Source organism: Terrapene carolina, unplaced genomic scaffold, assembly GCF_002925995.2.
Source record: "Terrapene carolina triunguis isolate 2854851 unplaced genomic scaffold, T_m_triunguis-2.0 Scaffold66, whole genome shotgun sequence".
Classification (NCBI taxonomy): Eukaryota; Metazoa; Chordata; order Testudines; family Emydidae; genus Terrapene; species Terrapene triunguis.
Genome location: NW_020664417.1, coordinates 82,063,669 through 82,081,030, shown reverse-complemented (window position 1 = coordinate 82,081,030; position 17,362 = coordinate 82,063,669). Strand labels below are relative to the sequence as shown.

At 43.0% G+C, this 17,362-nt stretch overlaps 1 protein-coding gene across 11 annotated transcripts in view; it reads left to right on the top strand.

Annotated features, from left to right (window-relative positions):
• The window catches only part of ABLIM2 (actin binding LIM protein family member 2), a 222,021-nt gene that overhangs the window by 159,223 nt on the left and 45,436 nt on the right, over positions 1-17,362 (top strand). For 6 of the 11 annotated variants that reach the window (XM_024208347.1, XM_024208353.1, XM_024208349.1 and 3 more), the window contains 4 exons: positions 728-848; positions 3,241-3,339; positions 9,159-9,260; positions 9,898-9,951. In XM_024208347.1, coding sequence (XP_024064115.1) covers positions 728-848; positions 3,241-3,339; positions 9,159-9,260; positions 9,898-9,951 — 376 coding nt within the window. The remainder of the gene's footprint in view (positions 1-727; positions 849-3,240; positions 3,340-9,158; positions 9,261-9,897; positions 9,952-17,362) is intronic. The other 5 variants (XM_024208356.1, XM_024208350.1, XM_024208348.1 and 2 more) reach the window with 4 other exon arrangements.

Sequence of the window (17,362 nt, the reverse complement as noted above, 5' to 3'; positions counted from 1 at the left end):
AATGAATTAAAATCTTAGCAGTGATTGTGGGAGAAGTGGCCTAAGTCTGCAAAAGGGAAAAACCCTATGAGGTATATTTGCAGGAATTAAAGGATTTAGGATATAGGTTTAAATGGAAAGTGGTAATGCTAGAACATTAAATCTAATGATACATATTCATGCATAAATTGATCACCTGAGTATTATAGAATGTGTTTTGCTTATAGTACAGAATGTGTTACACTGCAGGCACAGTAGATCTGCGTAGCATAATTAAACAGATGAGGCCCGATTCTATACTGTCTGGCACCTTGTCTGCCTATTTACACATGTACAAAGTGAATGTAAAATGCTGTCATCTTACATTCATTTTGCTCATGTTTAAACAAATACAAGGTACAAACAAATTGGGAATTCTGCACATAGTGCTAAAACAGAACATTTCTGCTATTGTACATTCTTTTCAAACTGTATTTTCATGTTAGACTCATTTTTTACATGCTGCCTCCCATGTTTATATGACTATTCTCTGACATGTCTGGCAATTCTGGAACTGCTCTACTCTTAAGAGATTTGAGATGTTTATGGCTGTATTCTGCCCTCATTTCATTATGACTGCATGGAGCATGAAGATAGAATTGGGCCTTTTGCATATAGGGCAGAAAAACGTGGATATGGATAACTTCTGAATATCTTGTAATTCACTCTGTCTTTCCTATTGACTTAGATTTCCTCCCTTTCCTCTCAGGGCGACCAAGATGATAGATCTTTCAAACAGTATAGGACATCAAGTCCTAGTTCTACTGGATCTCTGGGTTATGGTCGCTACACTCCAACATCCCATTCTCCTCAGCATTACAGCAGACCAGGTAATTGACAAGCAGGCTCATTTAATCTCTCTTTCCCCTCCTCCCCCTTTGGCCTATTTAGTAAGTGTAGAACATACCAATGGAAAGGTTTATAGTGCGGAAAGCAATTCCAGCCTCCCTTTTCGAGTGTATTACAACATGCTGGTTAATGTGAACATAGCTGCCCAAGGGGACAAACAAACAAGTACTTTCGATTATGCACATGCAGTGATTTTTTTTTTCATAAAACTTAATAGGCGTCAGGAAATTATGTGTTAAATTGGTGGTAGCTGAAAACAGAAAATGTAATGGATTAAGGTCTTAATCCTGCCCCTGGATTTACTGTTCATGGGAATCTAAACAGCAAAGCCACAATTGTTCCACCACGCAGTGCGGGGAGCGGACATGCAGCCAAGAGACTTTGAACTGCAGAGTAATGTTTCACAGTGGCTCTCTTCGCTGCTTTGTGGGGACTAAGGACCAGACTGGAGGAGTGGCCAGTCTAGTCTGCTGGTCAAAACTCTACTGTAGTAGGGGCTGCAGCAGCCCCTGTTACAGCCAGGGGTCATAGAAGCAGCAGTGATACACCTCTGGGCCCCTTCTGATTTATGTCAGGATACCCTGCATTTATAGTTGGGCTTTTGCAGGATTTGGCCCTTAAAAAATAGGCCATAAAGCTCCTCAATAAAGAGTTACATAATTTCCCGGGTCACTCTATGAACTTAACAGAAATATTGATGAATGATTGGGACTTAAAGAGTGTTTTACTTCAAGATCAGAAACTCATTGTGAAAATCAGGGGATTCTTCATCAATAAGCTTTCATTCAAATGGAAATCTTAATGCAAATGAAAGTTTTTGGGTTACAGAAATCATTTATAGAAAATTGTGTCTCATAGTTCATACAGTCTTTGATGGGGGTGGAAAAAAGTAAAGTATCGAAGATCTACTGCGGAGAGTGACTTGGTCTCTGCTGAGACTCTAGCAGCTCCGTCAGAATTCTGCTTGGTTGCACGCTATGGGAATAGGGTGGAGAGGGGAAGAAAAACATAAACAATTCCCAACCCAAAGTGGGTTATAAACCTGTACGACTTTGGGGGGGGAGGGGCTGCAAGAATTTTTACCCTGTATTTGTTGTTTTGACAGTATTAGTCCTCAGAGCAAGGTGTTGCAACAAAAAAGGGCTTCAGTGGGGCTCCTCAGATGCTTAAAGTTAGGCATGTGCTTAAGTATTTTCCTGCATTGTGGGCTTGATCCTGTATCCTTTAAGCTAATAGCAAAATAGCAACTTCAGTGGGAGCTTGACCTTGCCCTAACAAAGTTCCTAGCAAAGAAAGAGATGTTGGATCTCCCCATTTCATTCCACTGTGACCCTTTATGAACAGTCATCCCTGTTGCAGCTTTTGAAAGCACTGATTTTCCTCAGCGCGCTTTATCGTAAGGTTATGCTCTTCTGGAATATTTTCTGATGTTCCACCTATTAAATTCATAGGTTCCAAAGCCAGACAGGATCATTCTGATCATCAGGGCCAGATTTCCAATTAGGTACAGTAGGTACGTGCCTAGGGGTGTCTAAAAGTTAAACGTGGGTTAAAAGTTAATACGTACAGCTCTCCTACAGGAAGCCAGGCTGCCGCCCAGCATGTGGGGCTGGGGCAGAGTGAGCATCCAAGTCACCCCATCTGGGGGGCGCTGTGAGCCGCTGCTGGGTGGGGCAGCTGCTGAAGTAGCTGGGAGTGTCCCAGCCCCTTCCCAATCTCAGCCACCCCACTGCCTCCGCCCTGTGCCGTGGAGGGAGAGGGAAGGGCGTGGCTGGCTCCCCATTCAGTTGCACAGAGAGAGCTGCCACGCTGGGCTGCAGGAGGGACAGAAGACACTCGGGGACCACTCACTGTGGGGAGAGGAACAGTCCCCTCCTTGCGCCTAGCCTGGAGCGGGTGGGCTGCGCCCTGGCTCGGGCTGGGAGCGCCGTGCGTGGCGGAGGGTCTCATGCCTTCCCGGGGAGGCTGTGTTTATATATTTTTTTTCATTACATTTTTTACAGAAAACACAAAAGTCAGCTGTAGTCAGGGGGGCACTGATGATGCTGTTCCTAGTGGTGCGTAAGGTGTAAATCTGGCCCTGCTGATTATCTAGTCTGACCTCCGGTGTAACCCAGGACATAGTTATCAGCATTTTGTGTGTTGTTCTCTTTCCATTCATGGAAAGTCTCTGTCCCTTAGCAAACTGCATACTATGACCTGCGTTGTTTTAGAAACAAGAAGACAGACTGGAGCTAACATATACTTTCCAAGTTTGTATGTCATCAAGAGAAAACTGCTCCTGTGAGAAGGGTGTCGTTGCTAGGAATATTTTGTGGCTTTCAGTAAGTGAACAAAATAGTTTATTTTCACTTACTCTTTGTTGCCCCCTAGCTGGTACTCAGACTCCTGGTACCAGTAGCTGCATCTCCCTGTCCCAACACCCAAGCCCTACATCTACATTCAGACATCATTACATCCCTTTCTTCAAAGGTAAGGCCCAGGAATGCCGACTGTGCTGTGATAACCTCTCCAAGTGTGTTTTGACTTTCTTTGTGCAAGCATGGCTTCCAACAGGATAGTCTGTCTTAACTTTGTGTGAGTGCTTTCTTCACATACCATGTGAGTCTCTGGGACCTGCTGTGTTTTTTTCAGTGACTGTTCAATGTTTTTTCCAAAGGGAAAAAAAATCTGAAGATGGGGGAGGGGGTGGAAATAATTGTACATTTTGTTTATTATCGGTTACAGAAATATTTAACTTTGTTTCCATGTTTTAATGAAGCTAACTGGATATTGGAATAAGGGACATTAACACCCTAGAGGATCAAATACATCTTTCTTACCATACATTTAAAGAGCTAGTCCATTTTTAACACTGTTAACATCTATTGGGCCAGATCCGCAGCTGGTTAAATCAGCATAGCTCCATTGCTCAGCTGTGAATCTGGCCCATTTACTTTAAAGCACAGAAACGTTATTGTTATTTATTTGGATAAATTGATGCGCATTCCTGTCAAAATATTTCACAAAGGGCACATTAATTGTTAATGTTCTGCATGCTGGAGACAGGCCACTGTGATGGGGGAATCTCTGGAACCTTTGAGGCAGAGTGTACTTTTGCTTGGCATGTTGTTTAAACATTAGAAAGGAAGGCGGGGTGTTGAACGATCACAACAACATCCTTCTACTAGGATTAATGTGGGGAGGAAGGGGAAGCAAATGGGCACGAATCACAAGCATTTTCAGTTACTTTTGTATCCTCTATCTTTGTGTCCTATTTGAGTTGATGAAGCAATGCTTTGTCATCAGAGCAGTTATAGGAAAGGAGGTGACTCCCTGCAGGTGCATTGTACATTGGTGTAAATAAGAGCAGAATCAGGCCCATACTCTGCAAATGTGAGCCCCAAAAGAGAATTCTGGAGAAAAAGAACAAATGTAAACAAAGTGATGCCATTTTTAACAGACAATCTACCTACAAAGATTCTGTCCCCCCACTTCTAGGAGGGCTGAAGCACACTCTTGTATCACATGAGTCTCTGCTTGGATACAGTTTTATGTGTACTGTAAAGCTGGACAGTTTTATCAGAGTTGATGCGTTTAGCTAGAAAACCTGTCTGTGTACTGCACTGCATGATTACACAGTGTGGAATGTTCTCATTTGAAAGTCAATTGACAGTTGCTTAGCAGCACTTCTATATGATCACACTTAAACCAGTATATTTTCATGACTACCTGTCACTGCCACGTGCAGCAGTAATTATTTATTGCTGTCATTTGGAAAACAATCCATCAAGTGGCAGCCTGTTGTTACAAAATAATAATTACTAAAACAACCAAAATAATAATATTTTGCACTTCTGTAGCACCTGTTATCAAGGAGCTTAGAGCCCTTTGCAAATATTTATTAACTAAGACTCACAACTCTCCTATGAGGTGTAGGTAAGTATTTTTATACAATTTACATATGGGTTAAATAAGTATTACATAGTTTCCCCCTTTTGTACATTGAATGAGTGTCACAGCAAATATTAAAAAAGGAGATCTGAGATCCCCAAGTGCCTTGTTCTAAATACTAGGATGCCCTTCTTCTTTATCTTGATAAATATTTGACATTACCTTCTCTGTTTGTAAAAATGTAGGAAAAGCTATGGAGAGATCATGGTGAGAAGAGCAAAAGTCATGGGAATATAGATAAACTATTGTCAAGTGCCGTGGGCTCAAAATAAGATTATTATTATTATTATTATTATTATTTGCCATTTCAGATCAAAATAATTAGAGCTGTGCTTGGCTGAGCGAGAGAAACCTCACCACACCAGTAGGCCTTTCTCTTGACTACAATGGGCTTTGCCATAGGCCCTCACTGACAATTCACCGGGTTGGCCCTTTTTTTGGCCATAAGAATGTTGTCAGTGAGTTTCTGCTCTCTCTCTTTACCACCCACAGATTATCTTGGCACGTGTAATATGTTTGACCCTCCACTATCACATTTACTCACACACAAAAGTCCTCAAATCATCTGGTTGGGTCTAGGTTGGGTGTTTTTTGTTTGTTTTTAATCATAAAAGTGACTTCTCTGACTTCTGTGACAGCCTTGGTAAGAATGCAGCTTTACTTATCCCACAGTTAGTGCCCATCACAATTCAGAAATGTAAGGATTTTCAAAAGCACTCAGGATTGGTCTAACTATGTTCCCGTTGATGCAGTGGACTCAGTGAGAGTTAAGCCAATGCTGAGAGCTTTGGAAAATCCCACCTTTACAATGCAGTGGAGTGTGCCTTGCCTTTCTTAATTTAAGAACCACATTTTCCAGGACGTGTCCTTTTTATTCCACGTTAGTACTCACTGGCTTTGAAAGCTTGGAAAAAATCATTGCAGTTTTCAAGACTTCAAATAAAAACCAATTTCATGTGCTTAACATATGGACATGTAAAATGATCCGATTTCAGAAATAATTTCTGGAATTGCCGTTTTGGGGCCAGTGGTGACTGTGCATGTTGAAGAGTTCCAGGGCAGGAAGGATTTTCAGGCATACTACCCTTACAATAGCCTTCTAGCTGCTTCGTGAATCTGCAAAATTCTTGCCAGACCCCCCCATCCTCCAAGACAAAAATACAATTCTGCAGTATCAATGGCTAGATTGGAAATGTAAGGGATTGACAATAAGCAGCATGCTGCTGAGAATGAGGAGGTACAAAAAGACACAGTATTCTTCCTGACCAGCCATGGACTGGCATGAGAGGGGATGATGTTTTGAGGTCTAGTCATTACACTCCAAACATACAAGGTTAAAAGGGCAGCCTGTCTTGTTAAGAGCCAAGAGACATGAGTATGTTTCTGTGGTTGGTACTTAAGTTCAAAGTAAACCTTTCAGGATTCTTTCCAAATAAAATAAAATGAAATCCAGGAAAGAGTTCATGATTCTATTTTTTCACTCTGCTAATGGCAGAGAACCAAACCAAAACTTTATAAAACTGCTCTCTCCAGTAGTTGTATATTCTATGGGATCAGACATGGAGTCTTTACTCAGTTTTTACCCAGGGAAACCTCAGGCAAGAGACAATTATAGGGGTGGTTGTAAGCTAATAGGACCTTTTACTTTGGCCTTCAGTTTGATTTATTGCTAAATATTAATAATTTGGCATGTAAAATGCAAAATCCAGCTACATACTTTCAGAATCAGTGGCAAATTTTTGACATAATTTTAATAATTTAAATGGTGGCTCAGCTTGTATGGTATAATGGGCCCCAAGAATAGCTTGCCTCCTCCTTTTCTTTTAATAGAAATCTAGGCCCTGATCTTACAAACTACTCCACACAGATGGATCCCACACAGAGCAGTTGGCAGAATTGCAGCCTTCAGTTTCATGTGTTTGCATTCCTGCCTCTGTCCTCTCTTCCCAAGTTCTCTCCTCCTGTTCCATTCTTCCTTCTGGTCCATTGAACATAACAGGAAAATAACGCCTGCTCTAGAGGATTTCTGTCTGTATTTATATGATTCCCAGCACAATGGGGCCCCAATCCTGTCTGGTGAGGCTTTTATCCTATTTTAAGTGCCCAAAGTATGTGATGTATTAAGGGCCAGGCCTTCCAGTACCCCAATTATAAATGTTTAGTGATACAGGAATTTTGAGCACGCGAAGGACAGGCATCTTTTGAAAACACCATAACTTTAAAATGCCCTTTCTGATTTTTTTAGCAACCTTTCCAGGCAGACTCTACCCTGGGATGTGACACTGCATGGGGATGATAATAACTGGGATACAATGGGGTGCATAAACCTTAACCAGGAAGCAGCTATTTCCCATGCCATGCTCCCTGTTATTTAGGGTGAGGCTGGGATTTCTCCCATGCACCCATTGCAAGGGGATAAAGGAGTATAAGACACTCCCTTGCTATCTGCATTGTGTGGTACAGTGTAAAGGGTAGAGATGTTTCTACAGGGCTGCTACATAGGTGGGTTAATAGGGACAGGGAGTGGGTCAAGTGCAGCAGCTGAGCTGGCACAGAGGGGGAAGTAATCTGTGCCCAGTAAATGGCTGGCACACCTGGCTTTCTCCCTGGAGCAAGATGGGAACCAGAAGCCAAACTGTGATTCTGTCAGTCACAGTTTAGCTTCTGGTTTGCTCCTAGGGCAGCGCGTTGACATGTTGGCGCTTACTCAGGGCTTGCAGTAACTCCACAATCAAGCCCTCGGTTCTTGGTAGTACTTGGAGAATATCAACTAATGTTGTTCCAGTTTCAGTCTCTGAACTATGCAGAATACTTTTTAAAAAGTTGTTACCGACTTATCAAGTCATTGCTACCAGATAAACGATGGCAGTGACTCCTCATTATTTTGTAGTTTTAATGATCTTCATTTAATTCCGCACTGTACAGGGAAGTAACAGTCCCACAATAAAATGGATTAATTAGCAGGAATATTCATGAGATGCACAGCACTCTCCTCTGTTCCCATGGGGCCTTCTCCTGCTCCTATTAGGGTCAATAGCAATACTCCCATCAACGGCAGGCCCATGGTTAAAATGATGGAGTACATGACATTCTCTGGGACTGTATTTAATGTCTCTCCAGTACTCCTCAACAGAGGCTGCTCGGCTTTGTGAATTGTTAGCAATCCCCTGCTTCATCCCCAGTTTACCAGATTTTTCACCTTTGCTATGGGCTTTCTACTAACCCAAAGCTACCCATTAACTCCTCTCTCCCACATGGCAGTGCTTAATGATACATCTAAAGCTGTATTCTGGGCTGCTGGCCTTTCTTCAAAAGAGCTGCTGTACCTTCATCATTAATATCCATTAATTCTGCGCTCCAAGTGGTTACTGCAAATTGTCAGCAGTTCTATGTTTTGTAAAAATATCATGTTTAGCTACCAGTTGTTTAACAATGCTACACATGAACTGGATTTTACAAGTCCCAAAGAAGTAGAGCTTTACTTTTTTGTTTGCCAAGCAGCATTATAATGCCATAGAGTGTGCTCTGAGGATTAATTAACAGGAAATAAATGGAGTATTTGAAGAGTATTTAACAAAATAAGGGTATAAATCGGTACGGATCAATAGAATATTATGTACCTTTAAATTCTGCCAAGTTGGCTATGGCATTATAGATCCATGACTTGATAATCCAACCCTGTCTGCATATCAATAAAATCCCGTGGAGAGTTATCGGGGGGGAAGTTAGAATAAACATAGTACAAGATCTCAACAACAGTCTATTTTGTAATCTATATATCCAATAAGACATGACTCAGCCATAGCAGCTGCTTTTTTGTGCAGTCCTGCTTTGAACTAATTTAACATTACTGAATGATTTCACTGGTGGTTTTAGGGCAGGCTATAATTTAATGCCATAACCTTAAACTTTGCTAAAATTCCCTAATATATGTGCTCAGTTAAGGCTATGAAGGAGCCGTTTGAAAAAAAGGACCTACAGATTCCTGGAGATTCTTTTATTTTATTTTTTTAACAGCATCACATTTTTAAAAGAGAATTTTAGATTTCAAAGCAGAGCTACAAGGCTGATGCTTATACCTGATGTTATCCATCAAGTATGCATTATTGCTGATATAGCAAACTCCAGTTCCTAGATCTGTTTAGTGTTTGAACCACTGTATGGTATTGCCTTTGCTAAGAGAGTCACATCAGAAACCAGACATGGTGCCAATAAGCAAGTTGAGGTTTTACACAGAACTATTTATTTAAAAATGTTGGATTAACAAGTCATTTTGAGTAAGCTTTTTATGCTTGAAGTACTCTACTTTGCTTTCCATTTTTTTCTTTTATCTGCTTTCTTTGCTCTTCCCTTTGGAGGCAGTGAAAGTGGTCGGAGCACTCCAAGCTTATCCATGTATTCAGACAGCAAATCTTCGCCTTCTGCCTATCAGCAGGCTCCTAGACATTTCCATGTTCCAGGTAGGCATTCCCTGCTTAGCTTTTAATCTTCAATTGTGGCACGTGTTCATTTTCTCCTAAATTGTCAATGGATTTTGCATTGCTTTGTGAATTGTAGAACAACAATAACAAAAAACCTTATTTCTTCTGAAGAGTGAAAATATGTTAGCTGTTAAACATGATCTCAGAAGTGAATGAGTTACACTCTTCATATTTTTCTGTGTATAAACAAGTTTGCACTAGGAGAAGCTCAAAGAGACAACTTTATTTTATGTTAAACCTAGAAGATGTCATTGTCTTTAAATGTTACTGCTGGTTGCACAGGTCTGTTGAATTTATGGATATGATGTTAGGCTGAATTTTTTAAGTACCCATCTACTAAATGACCTGATGGGTAAGGAGCCATATTAATATATCCCTTTTGGATTGATGGAAAAATTTGGGCAGCTATGCAACCCAGAATGTTTGAAGTGTGTACTAATGATGAGAAATGTTGCATTGTATTGTAATAGCAGTTACTACGCATTAAAATGAATGAATGGTCTCTGCTCAAGTGATTATTTATTTATTTATTTATTTTTTAGAATAAACAGAAGCAGCACGGTCTAAACTGTTTGCTTACTCTTTTGTTCTTTCCTTTTTCTTTCCTCTTTCTCAGACACTGGAGTAAAAGATAACATCTATAGGAAACCCCCTATCTACAGACAGCATGGTACAGTCTGCTTTTCTCTGCTGCAGTATTTTCTACGCATGCCCTTGTTAAGGAAGTGCATATTTACCACTGAACTAGTTGTGCTATTGTATTCTCATTTAATTATGCCAGAATCCCTATTCTCTAAAAACAAAAAGGAAAAGAATTAAGTAACACAGAAAATTGGTAACTCCCTGCATAACATGAAGTCTGAAGACTCAGTAAGTGGCTGGAATAGTGATGTCGTGCTGTGCATTATTAATTTAAAGCTAATACTGATCTTAAAGCAATTTGCTTATTATCAGAATGACACAACAGTATGTTAAATATAGTACATTACCATCCTGCTGCTTTCAGGCGATCCTGGGGAATATCTAAATTTTAAGGTAATTTTTGCTTCTGCATTACAGCAAAAAATAAACGTTTAGGTTCATTGATATATGGTGCATATTGAATATCCATCTTTCATCGGCAAGATTTTTTTACTTTATCGTAATATCAGAACAATTCTTTAATGAGGTTATATCCGTTGAGGACAAATTCCTTTTTAACGGCTGTGATCTGACCAAAGATGGCTTCTGATCTGCACCATACAATTGGAACTGAATGGGCAGACCCAATTGCAAGATTGGCACCTAAGTCCCTAAACAACAGAACTATACAGAAAATGTTTTTGTGGCACATAGTAATCTGACACAACACATGACTTTGAAAAAGAACTGTATAAATCATGCATGCTTCAAATGAAGCAGTAAAATAGAAAATTTCATAATGGAACCAGATAGCGTCATGAAAAACTGCTAAAAATAGCAGACAGTGTTTGATGTATAGAAGTTGTAAATGTTTTGATGTGAAATCCAGCTATCAGTTTCTGAAAATTCAAGACCCAGCTTAAAGTGACAGTATTTTACAGTTCACAAGTGCTACAGCTAGTTAAGTACCACAAAAATGATTTATTCAGGCTGGGAAGAATGCAGAGTTTGTATTCTTCTGCTAGTCTTTTATTTTTCATGCAATGTGTACAGTTGTGTGTGTTGATTACCAGAGTCAGTGCCTGCAATGCATTTACCTGACCTCTAACAATTTTCTTGGCTAAATCCATTATATGGAGCTACCAACCTCTGATTGCCCTAATTTCTCCATATTGGAGAATTCTAACCCCAAGATTGCATCATGGAAGCACATCATATGTGGGTGGTTTTTTTCCTGGAGTTTCCCAGGTTCCATCAAGAATCCCCTGTCATTCCATTCACTCCTGGGTTCTTTTCCCCTTCCATGCTGATTAAGCAGCCCCTGAATAATTCTAAAGGAAGAAATGTTGGTAGCCTTTAATGAATAAGGCATACCACATTTCAAGGTTGCATCACAAAAGGGCATTTGGAAAATTGATATCCCATAAGAGAGGCTAAAGGGAAAGGGTCACTTCTGAGATATTTCTATATTCACAGACAAAGGCAAACCTCTCCCTCTCCCAAAAAACCTCACCCTACCAAAACAAAACACGCCACAGCTCATACACTTCTCCCCTTGAAGAAAGAATAAGAGGAGCAAACTGCAGGTGATAGATGTGTAGTCATATCACTTAATGCTCTACAGCGAGGTGCTCGAGTCATGAGAGAGGCCTGCCATTATGCCAGGGAGGACAGGATCATTCCTATTCCTCTTCCCTATGAGCTATGTCTCCTCTGTAACTACTAGTGCTGCTGGCAGCAATAGCTGCCCATCCCAGCCCCTTGCATTGCCCAGAGCCTGCAACCAAGCTATGACTACCCTCTGCCTGACTGCACAAAGTGGGTTGGGAGGGGGCAGGATGGAAGGGTTCATACATCTTCTCTCTTTTGTTGCACTTGCTCTGGAGTAGCCATAATTTGGCTTTAAACTGGTAAACAGTAAGAGGTGCAAGGCTTAAATGGAGGTGAAGATTTAGGAAATACAGCAGATACATCACAGGCTCAAATAAGCAGAGGACTGCACATTCAGAAAAGAAGAGGATCAGGGTTTGAAAACCTTTCTCTGGTGATAATTAGGGTTCATGGTTTTATTTAAGTGGTTTTTTTTAACTTATGCTGTCAAAAGTAGGGTGCTCTATTGTACCCATCATTGACTTTTTGAAAATTACCCATGTTTCTTTTCATGGAGAGCATTGGCTCTTCCAGTTTGGATGGTGTTCTTCATCAGACCTGACTGATTTACGGAAGCTGAGAAAGAAAGAAAGAAGGGCTTCTGTCTGGATGCTGTTGATTCATAGATTACAAGGTCAGAAGAGTGTGATCATCTAGTCTGACCTCCTGTAAAATACAGGCCATACAACTTCCCCAAAATAATTTCCTTTGAACTAGAGCCTATATTTTTTTTTAAATGTCAATCATGATTTACAAATTGCCCGTGATGAAGACTCTACCACAACCTTTGGTAAATGGCTCCAACTGTTAATTACTCTCACTGATAAATATTTATGTCTTACATCAAGTCTGAATTTGTCTAGCTTCAACTTCCACCCATTGGATCTTGTTATACCTTTCCCTGCTAGACTGAAAAAGCCTATTATCAAATATTTTCCCCCCGTGGAGGTACTTATAGACTTTGATCAAGTCACCCCCGAACTGAATAAATTGACCTTCTTGAGTCTATCACTGTCAGGTATATTTCTAACCTTTTAATCGTTTTCATGGCTCTTATCTGTGCCCTCTCCAATTTTTTCAACATCCTTCTTGAATTGTAGATACCAGAACTTCACAGCGTATTCCAGCAGCAGTCACACCAGCACACAATAAAGAGGTTAAACACCCTCTGTGCTCTTGATTCCCCCTTTTATGCATCCAAGGATTGTGTTAGCCCTTTTGGCCACAGTGTGACATTGGGAATTCATATTCATATTGATTATCCACCGTGATCCCCAAATCTTTTTCAAGAGTCATTGCTTCCCAGGAACAGATTCCCCCATCCTGTAAGTTCTTGGTTTTTACATTCTTTGTTCTTAGATGTATACATTTACCTTTAGCCATATTAAAATGCATATTGTTTGCTTGTGCCCAGTTTATTAAGCAATCCAGATCGCTCTGAATAAGTGACCTCTTTTCTTCATTATTTACTACTTCTCCAATCTTTGGGTATGTCTACACTACGAAATTAGGTCGAATTTATAGAAATCGTTTTTTATAAATCGTTTTTTACAGTCGATTGTGTGTGTGTCCACACAAAATGCTCTAAGTGCATTAAGTCGGCGGACTGCATCCACAGTACCAAGGCTAGCGTGGACTTCCAGAGCATTGCACTGTGGGTAGCTATCCCACAGTTCCCGCAGTCTCTGCTGCCCATTGGAATTCTGGGTTGAGATCCCAGTGCCAGATGCGGCAAAAACAGTGTCACGGGTGGTTCTGGGTACATGTCGTCAGGCCCCTCTCTCCCTCCGTGAAAGCAACGGCAGACAATCGTTTCGCGCCTTTTTTCCTAGGTTACCTGTGCAGACACCATACCACGGCAAGCATGGAGCCCGCTCAGCTCACCGTCACCGTATGTCTCCTGGGTGCTGGCAGATGTGGGACTGCATTGCTACACAGCAGCAGCTCATTGCTTTTTGGCAGCAGACGGTGCATTACGACTGGTAGCCATCATCGTCGTACTCCTGGGTGCTCTTTTAGCTGACCTCAGTGAGGTCGGTCAGGGGCGCCTGAGCAGACATGGGAGTGACTCAGCCAGGTCATTCCCCTTTAAAGTTTTGTCTCCTGGAGACTGAGTCCTGCCGGCAGTCGTACTGCACCGTCTTCTGGTGAGCAGCCAGGAGATGACGACGGCTAGCAGTCGTACTGCACCGTCTGCTGCCAGCCTAAGATGTATAAGATAGATGGAGTGGATCAAAACAAGAAATAGACCAGATTTGTTTTGTATTCATTTGCTCCCCCTTCCCTCCCTCCCTCCCTCCATGAAATCAACGGGCTGCTAAACCCAGGGTTTTGAGTTCAATCCTTGAGGGGGCCATTCTATGTGACAGTTGCTTGTGTTTCTCCTTGATGCAAAGCCACCCCCTTTGTTGATTTTAATTCCCTGTAAGCCAACCCTGTAAGCCATGTCGTCAGTCGCCCCTCCCTCCGTCAGAGCAACGGCAGACGATCATTTTGCGCCTTTTTTCAGCGCAGACGCCATAGCACTGGGAACATGGAGCCCACTCAGATCACCGCGGCAATTATGAGCACTGTAAACACCACACGCATTATCCTGCAGTATATGCAGAACCAGAACCTGCAAAAGCAAAACCAGGTGAGGAGGCGACGGCAGCGCGGTGACGAGAGTGATGAGGACATGGACATAGACCTCTCACAAAGTACGGGCCCTGGCAATGTGCACATCATGGTGTTAATGGGGCAGGTTCTATCCATGGAACGTCGATTCTGGGCCCAGGAAACAAGCACAGACTGGTGGGACCGCATAGTGTTGCAGGTCTGGGATGATTCCCAGTGGCTGCGAAACTTTCGCATGCGTGAGGACACTTTCATGGAACTTTGTGACTTGCTTTCCCCTGCCCTGAAGCACCAGAATACCAAGATGAGAGCAGCCCTCACAGTTGAGAAGCGAGTGGCGATAGCCCTGTGGAAGCTTGCAACGCCAGACAGCTACCGGTCAGTCAGGCATCAATTTGGAGTGGGCAAATTTACTGTGGGGGCTGCTGTAATCCAAGTAGCCAACGCAATCAAAGAGCTGCTTATATCAAGGGTAGTGACTCTGGGAAATGTGCAGGCCATAGTGGATAGCTTTGCTGCAATGGGATTCCCTAACTGTGGTGGGGCGATAAACGGAACACATATCCCTATCTTGGCACCGGAGCACCAAGCCAGCAAGTACATAAACCGAAAGGGGTACTGTTCAATGGTGCTGCAAGCACTGGTGGATCACAAGGGACGTTTCACCAACATCAACGTGGGATGGCTGGGAAAGGTACATGACACTCGCATCTTCAGGAATTCTGGTCTGTTTCAAAAGCTGCAGGAAGGGACTTTCTTCCCAGACCAGAAAATAACCGTTAGGAATGTTGAAATGCCTATAGTTATCCTTGGGGACCCAGCCTACTCCTTAATGCCATGGCTCATGAAGCCATACACAGGCAGCCTGGACAGTAGTCAGGAGCTGTTCAACTATAGGCTGAGCAAGTGCAGAATGGTGGTAGAATGTGCATTTGGACATTTAAAAGCGCACCAGCGCAGTTTACTGACTCGGATAGACCTCAGTGAAACCAATATTCCCATTGTTATTACTGCTTGTTGTGTGCTCCACAATATCTGTGAGAGTAAGGGGGAGACGTTTATGGCGGGGTGGGAGGTTGAGGCTGATTACATGCAGCCAGACACTAGGGCGGTTAGAAGAGTACAGGAGGGCGCGGTGCGCATCAGAGAAGCTTTGAAAACCAGTTTCATGACTGATCAGGCTACAGTGTGAAAGTTCTGTTTGTTTCTCCTTGATGAACCCCTCCCCCATGGTTCACTCTACTTCCCTGTAAGCTAACCATCCTTCCCTCCCCCCTTCGATCACCGCTTGCAGAGGCAATAAAGTCATTGTTGCTTCACATTCATGCATTCTTTATTAATTCATCACACAAATAGGGGGATAACTGCCAAGCCCGGGAGAGGTGAGGGAGGAGGGAAGCACCAGGTGGGGTGGGGGAGGAGGGAAGGACAAGGCCACGTTGCACTTTAAAACTTTAAAACTTATTGAATGCCAGCCTTCTGTTGCTTGGGCAATCCTCTGGGGTGGAGTGGCTGGGTGGCAGGAGGCCCCCCCACCACGTTCTTGGGCTTCTGGGTGAGGAGGCTATGGAACTTGGGGAGGAGGGTGGTTGGTTACACAGGGGCTGTAGCGGCGATCTGTGCTCCTGCTGCCTTTCCTGCAGCTCAACCATACGCTGGAGCATGAGAGTTTGATCCTCCAGCAGCCTGAGCATTGACTCCTGCCTTCTGTCAGCAAGTTGACGCCACTTACTCTCTTCAGCCCGCCACTTACTCTCTTCAGCCCGCCACCTCTCCTCGCGTCCATATTGTGCTTTCCTGCATTCTGACATTGTCTGCCTCCACGCATTCTGCTGTGCTCTGTCAGTGTGGGAGGACAGCATGAGCTCAGAGAACATTTCATCCCGAGTGCGTTTTTTTCGCCTTCTAATCTTCGCTAGCCTCTGGGAAGGAGAAACATATGCAGCTGTTGGAGAAAAAAAAGGGAGAGTGGTAGTTAAAAAGACAAATTTTATAGAACAATGGGTACACTCTTTAACGGTAAACCTTGCTGTTAACATTACATACCACATGTGTTTTCGTTACAAGGTCGCATCTTGCCTCTTATTTATATTGAGGGCCTGCCAGTTTGGTGTGAGAGATCACTCATGCAGGGCCAGGCAACAGAATTCGGCTTGCAGGCAGCCATGGTAAGCCACAAGTCTTTTGGCTTCTTTAACCTCCATAACATGTGGGAATGGTTTCAAGCAGCAGCGCCCTCATTTCCCATACCAAGCGGCCGTTGGGTTGGCCATTTAAAATGGGTTGGCAATTTAAAAGGAGGGGCTGCAGTTTCCGGGTTAACGTGCAGCACAAACCCAACTAACCTCCCCCCCCCACACACACACACACCCAATTCTCTAGGATGATGGCTTCACCCTTCCCCCACTATGTGGCTAATAGTGGGGAACATTTCTGTTCAGCCACAGGCAAACAGCCCAGCAGGAATGGGCACTTCTGAATGTCCGCTTAATAAAACCACCCTATTTCAACCAGGTGACCATGAATGATATCACTCTCCTGAGGATGACACATAAAGAACGGATGTTGTTTGAATGCCAGCAAACACTGGGACCATATGCTGCAATGCTTTGTTCTGCAATGATTCCCGACTACGTGCTACTGGCCTGGCATGGTAAAGTGTCCTACCATGGAGGACGGAATAAGGCTGCCCTCCCCAGAAACCTTTTGCAAAGGCTTTGGGAGTACATCCAGGAGAGCTTTATGGAGATGTCCCTGGAGGATTTCTGCTCCATCCCCAGACACGTTAACAGACTTTTCCAGTAGCTGTACTGGCTGCGAATGCCAGGGCAAATTAATCATTAAACATGCTTGCTTTTAAACCATATATAATATTTACAAAGGTACACTCACCAGAGGTCCCTTCTCCGCTTTCAGGGTCCGGGAGCCCACCTTGGGTTTGGGGGGTACTAGCTCCAGGTCCCGGGTGAGAAACAGATCCTGACTGTTGGGGAAACCGGTTTCTCCGCTTCCTTGCTGTGAGCTATCTTCAGCCTCCTCATCATCATCTTCCTCATCCCCAAAACCCGCTTCCGTGTTGCATTCTACTGCATTGACAGAGTCAAAGCTCAGGGTTGGGGTAGTGGTTGCTGCACCCCCTAGAATGGCATGCAGCTCATCATAGAAGTGGCATGTTTGGAGCTGTGACCCGGAGC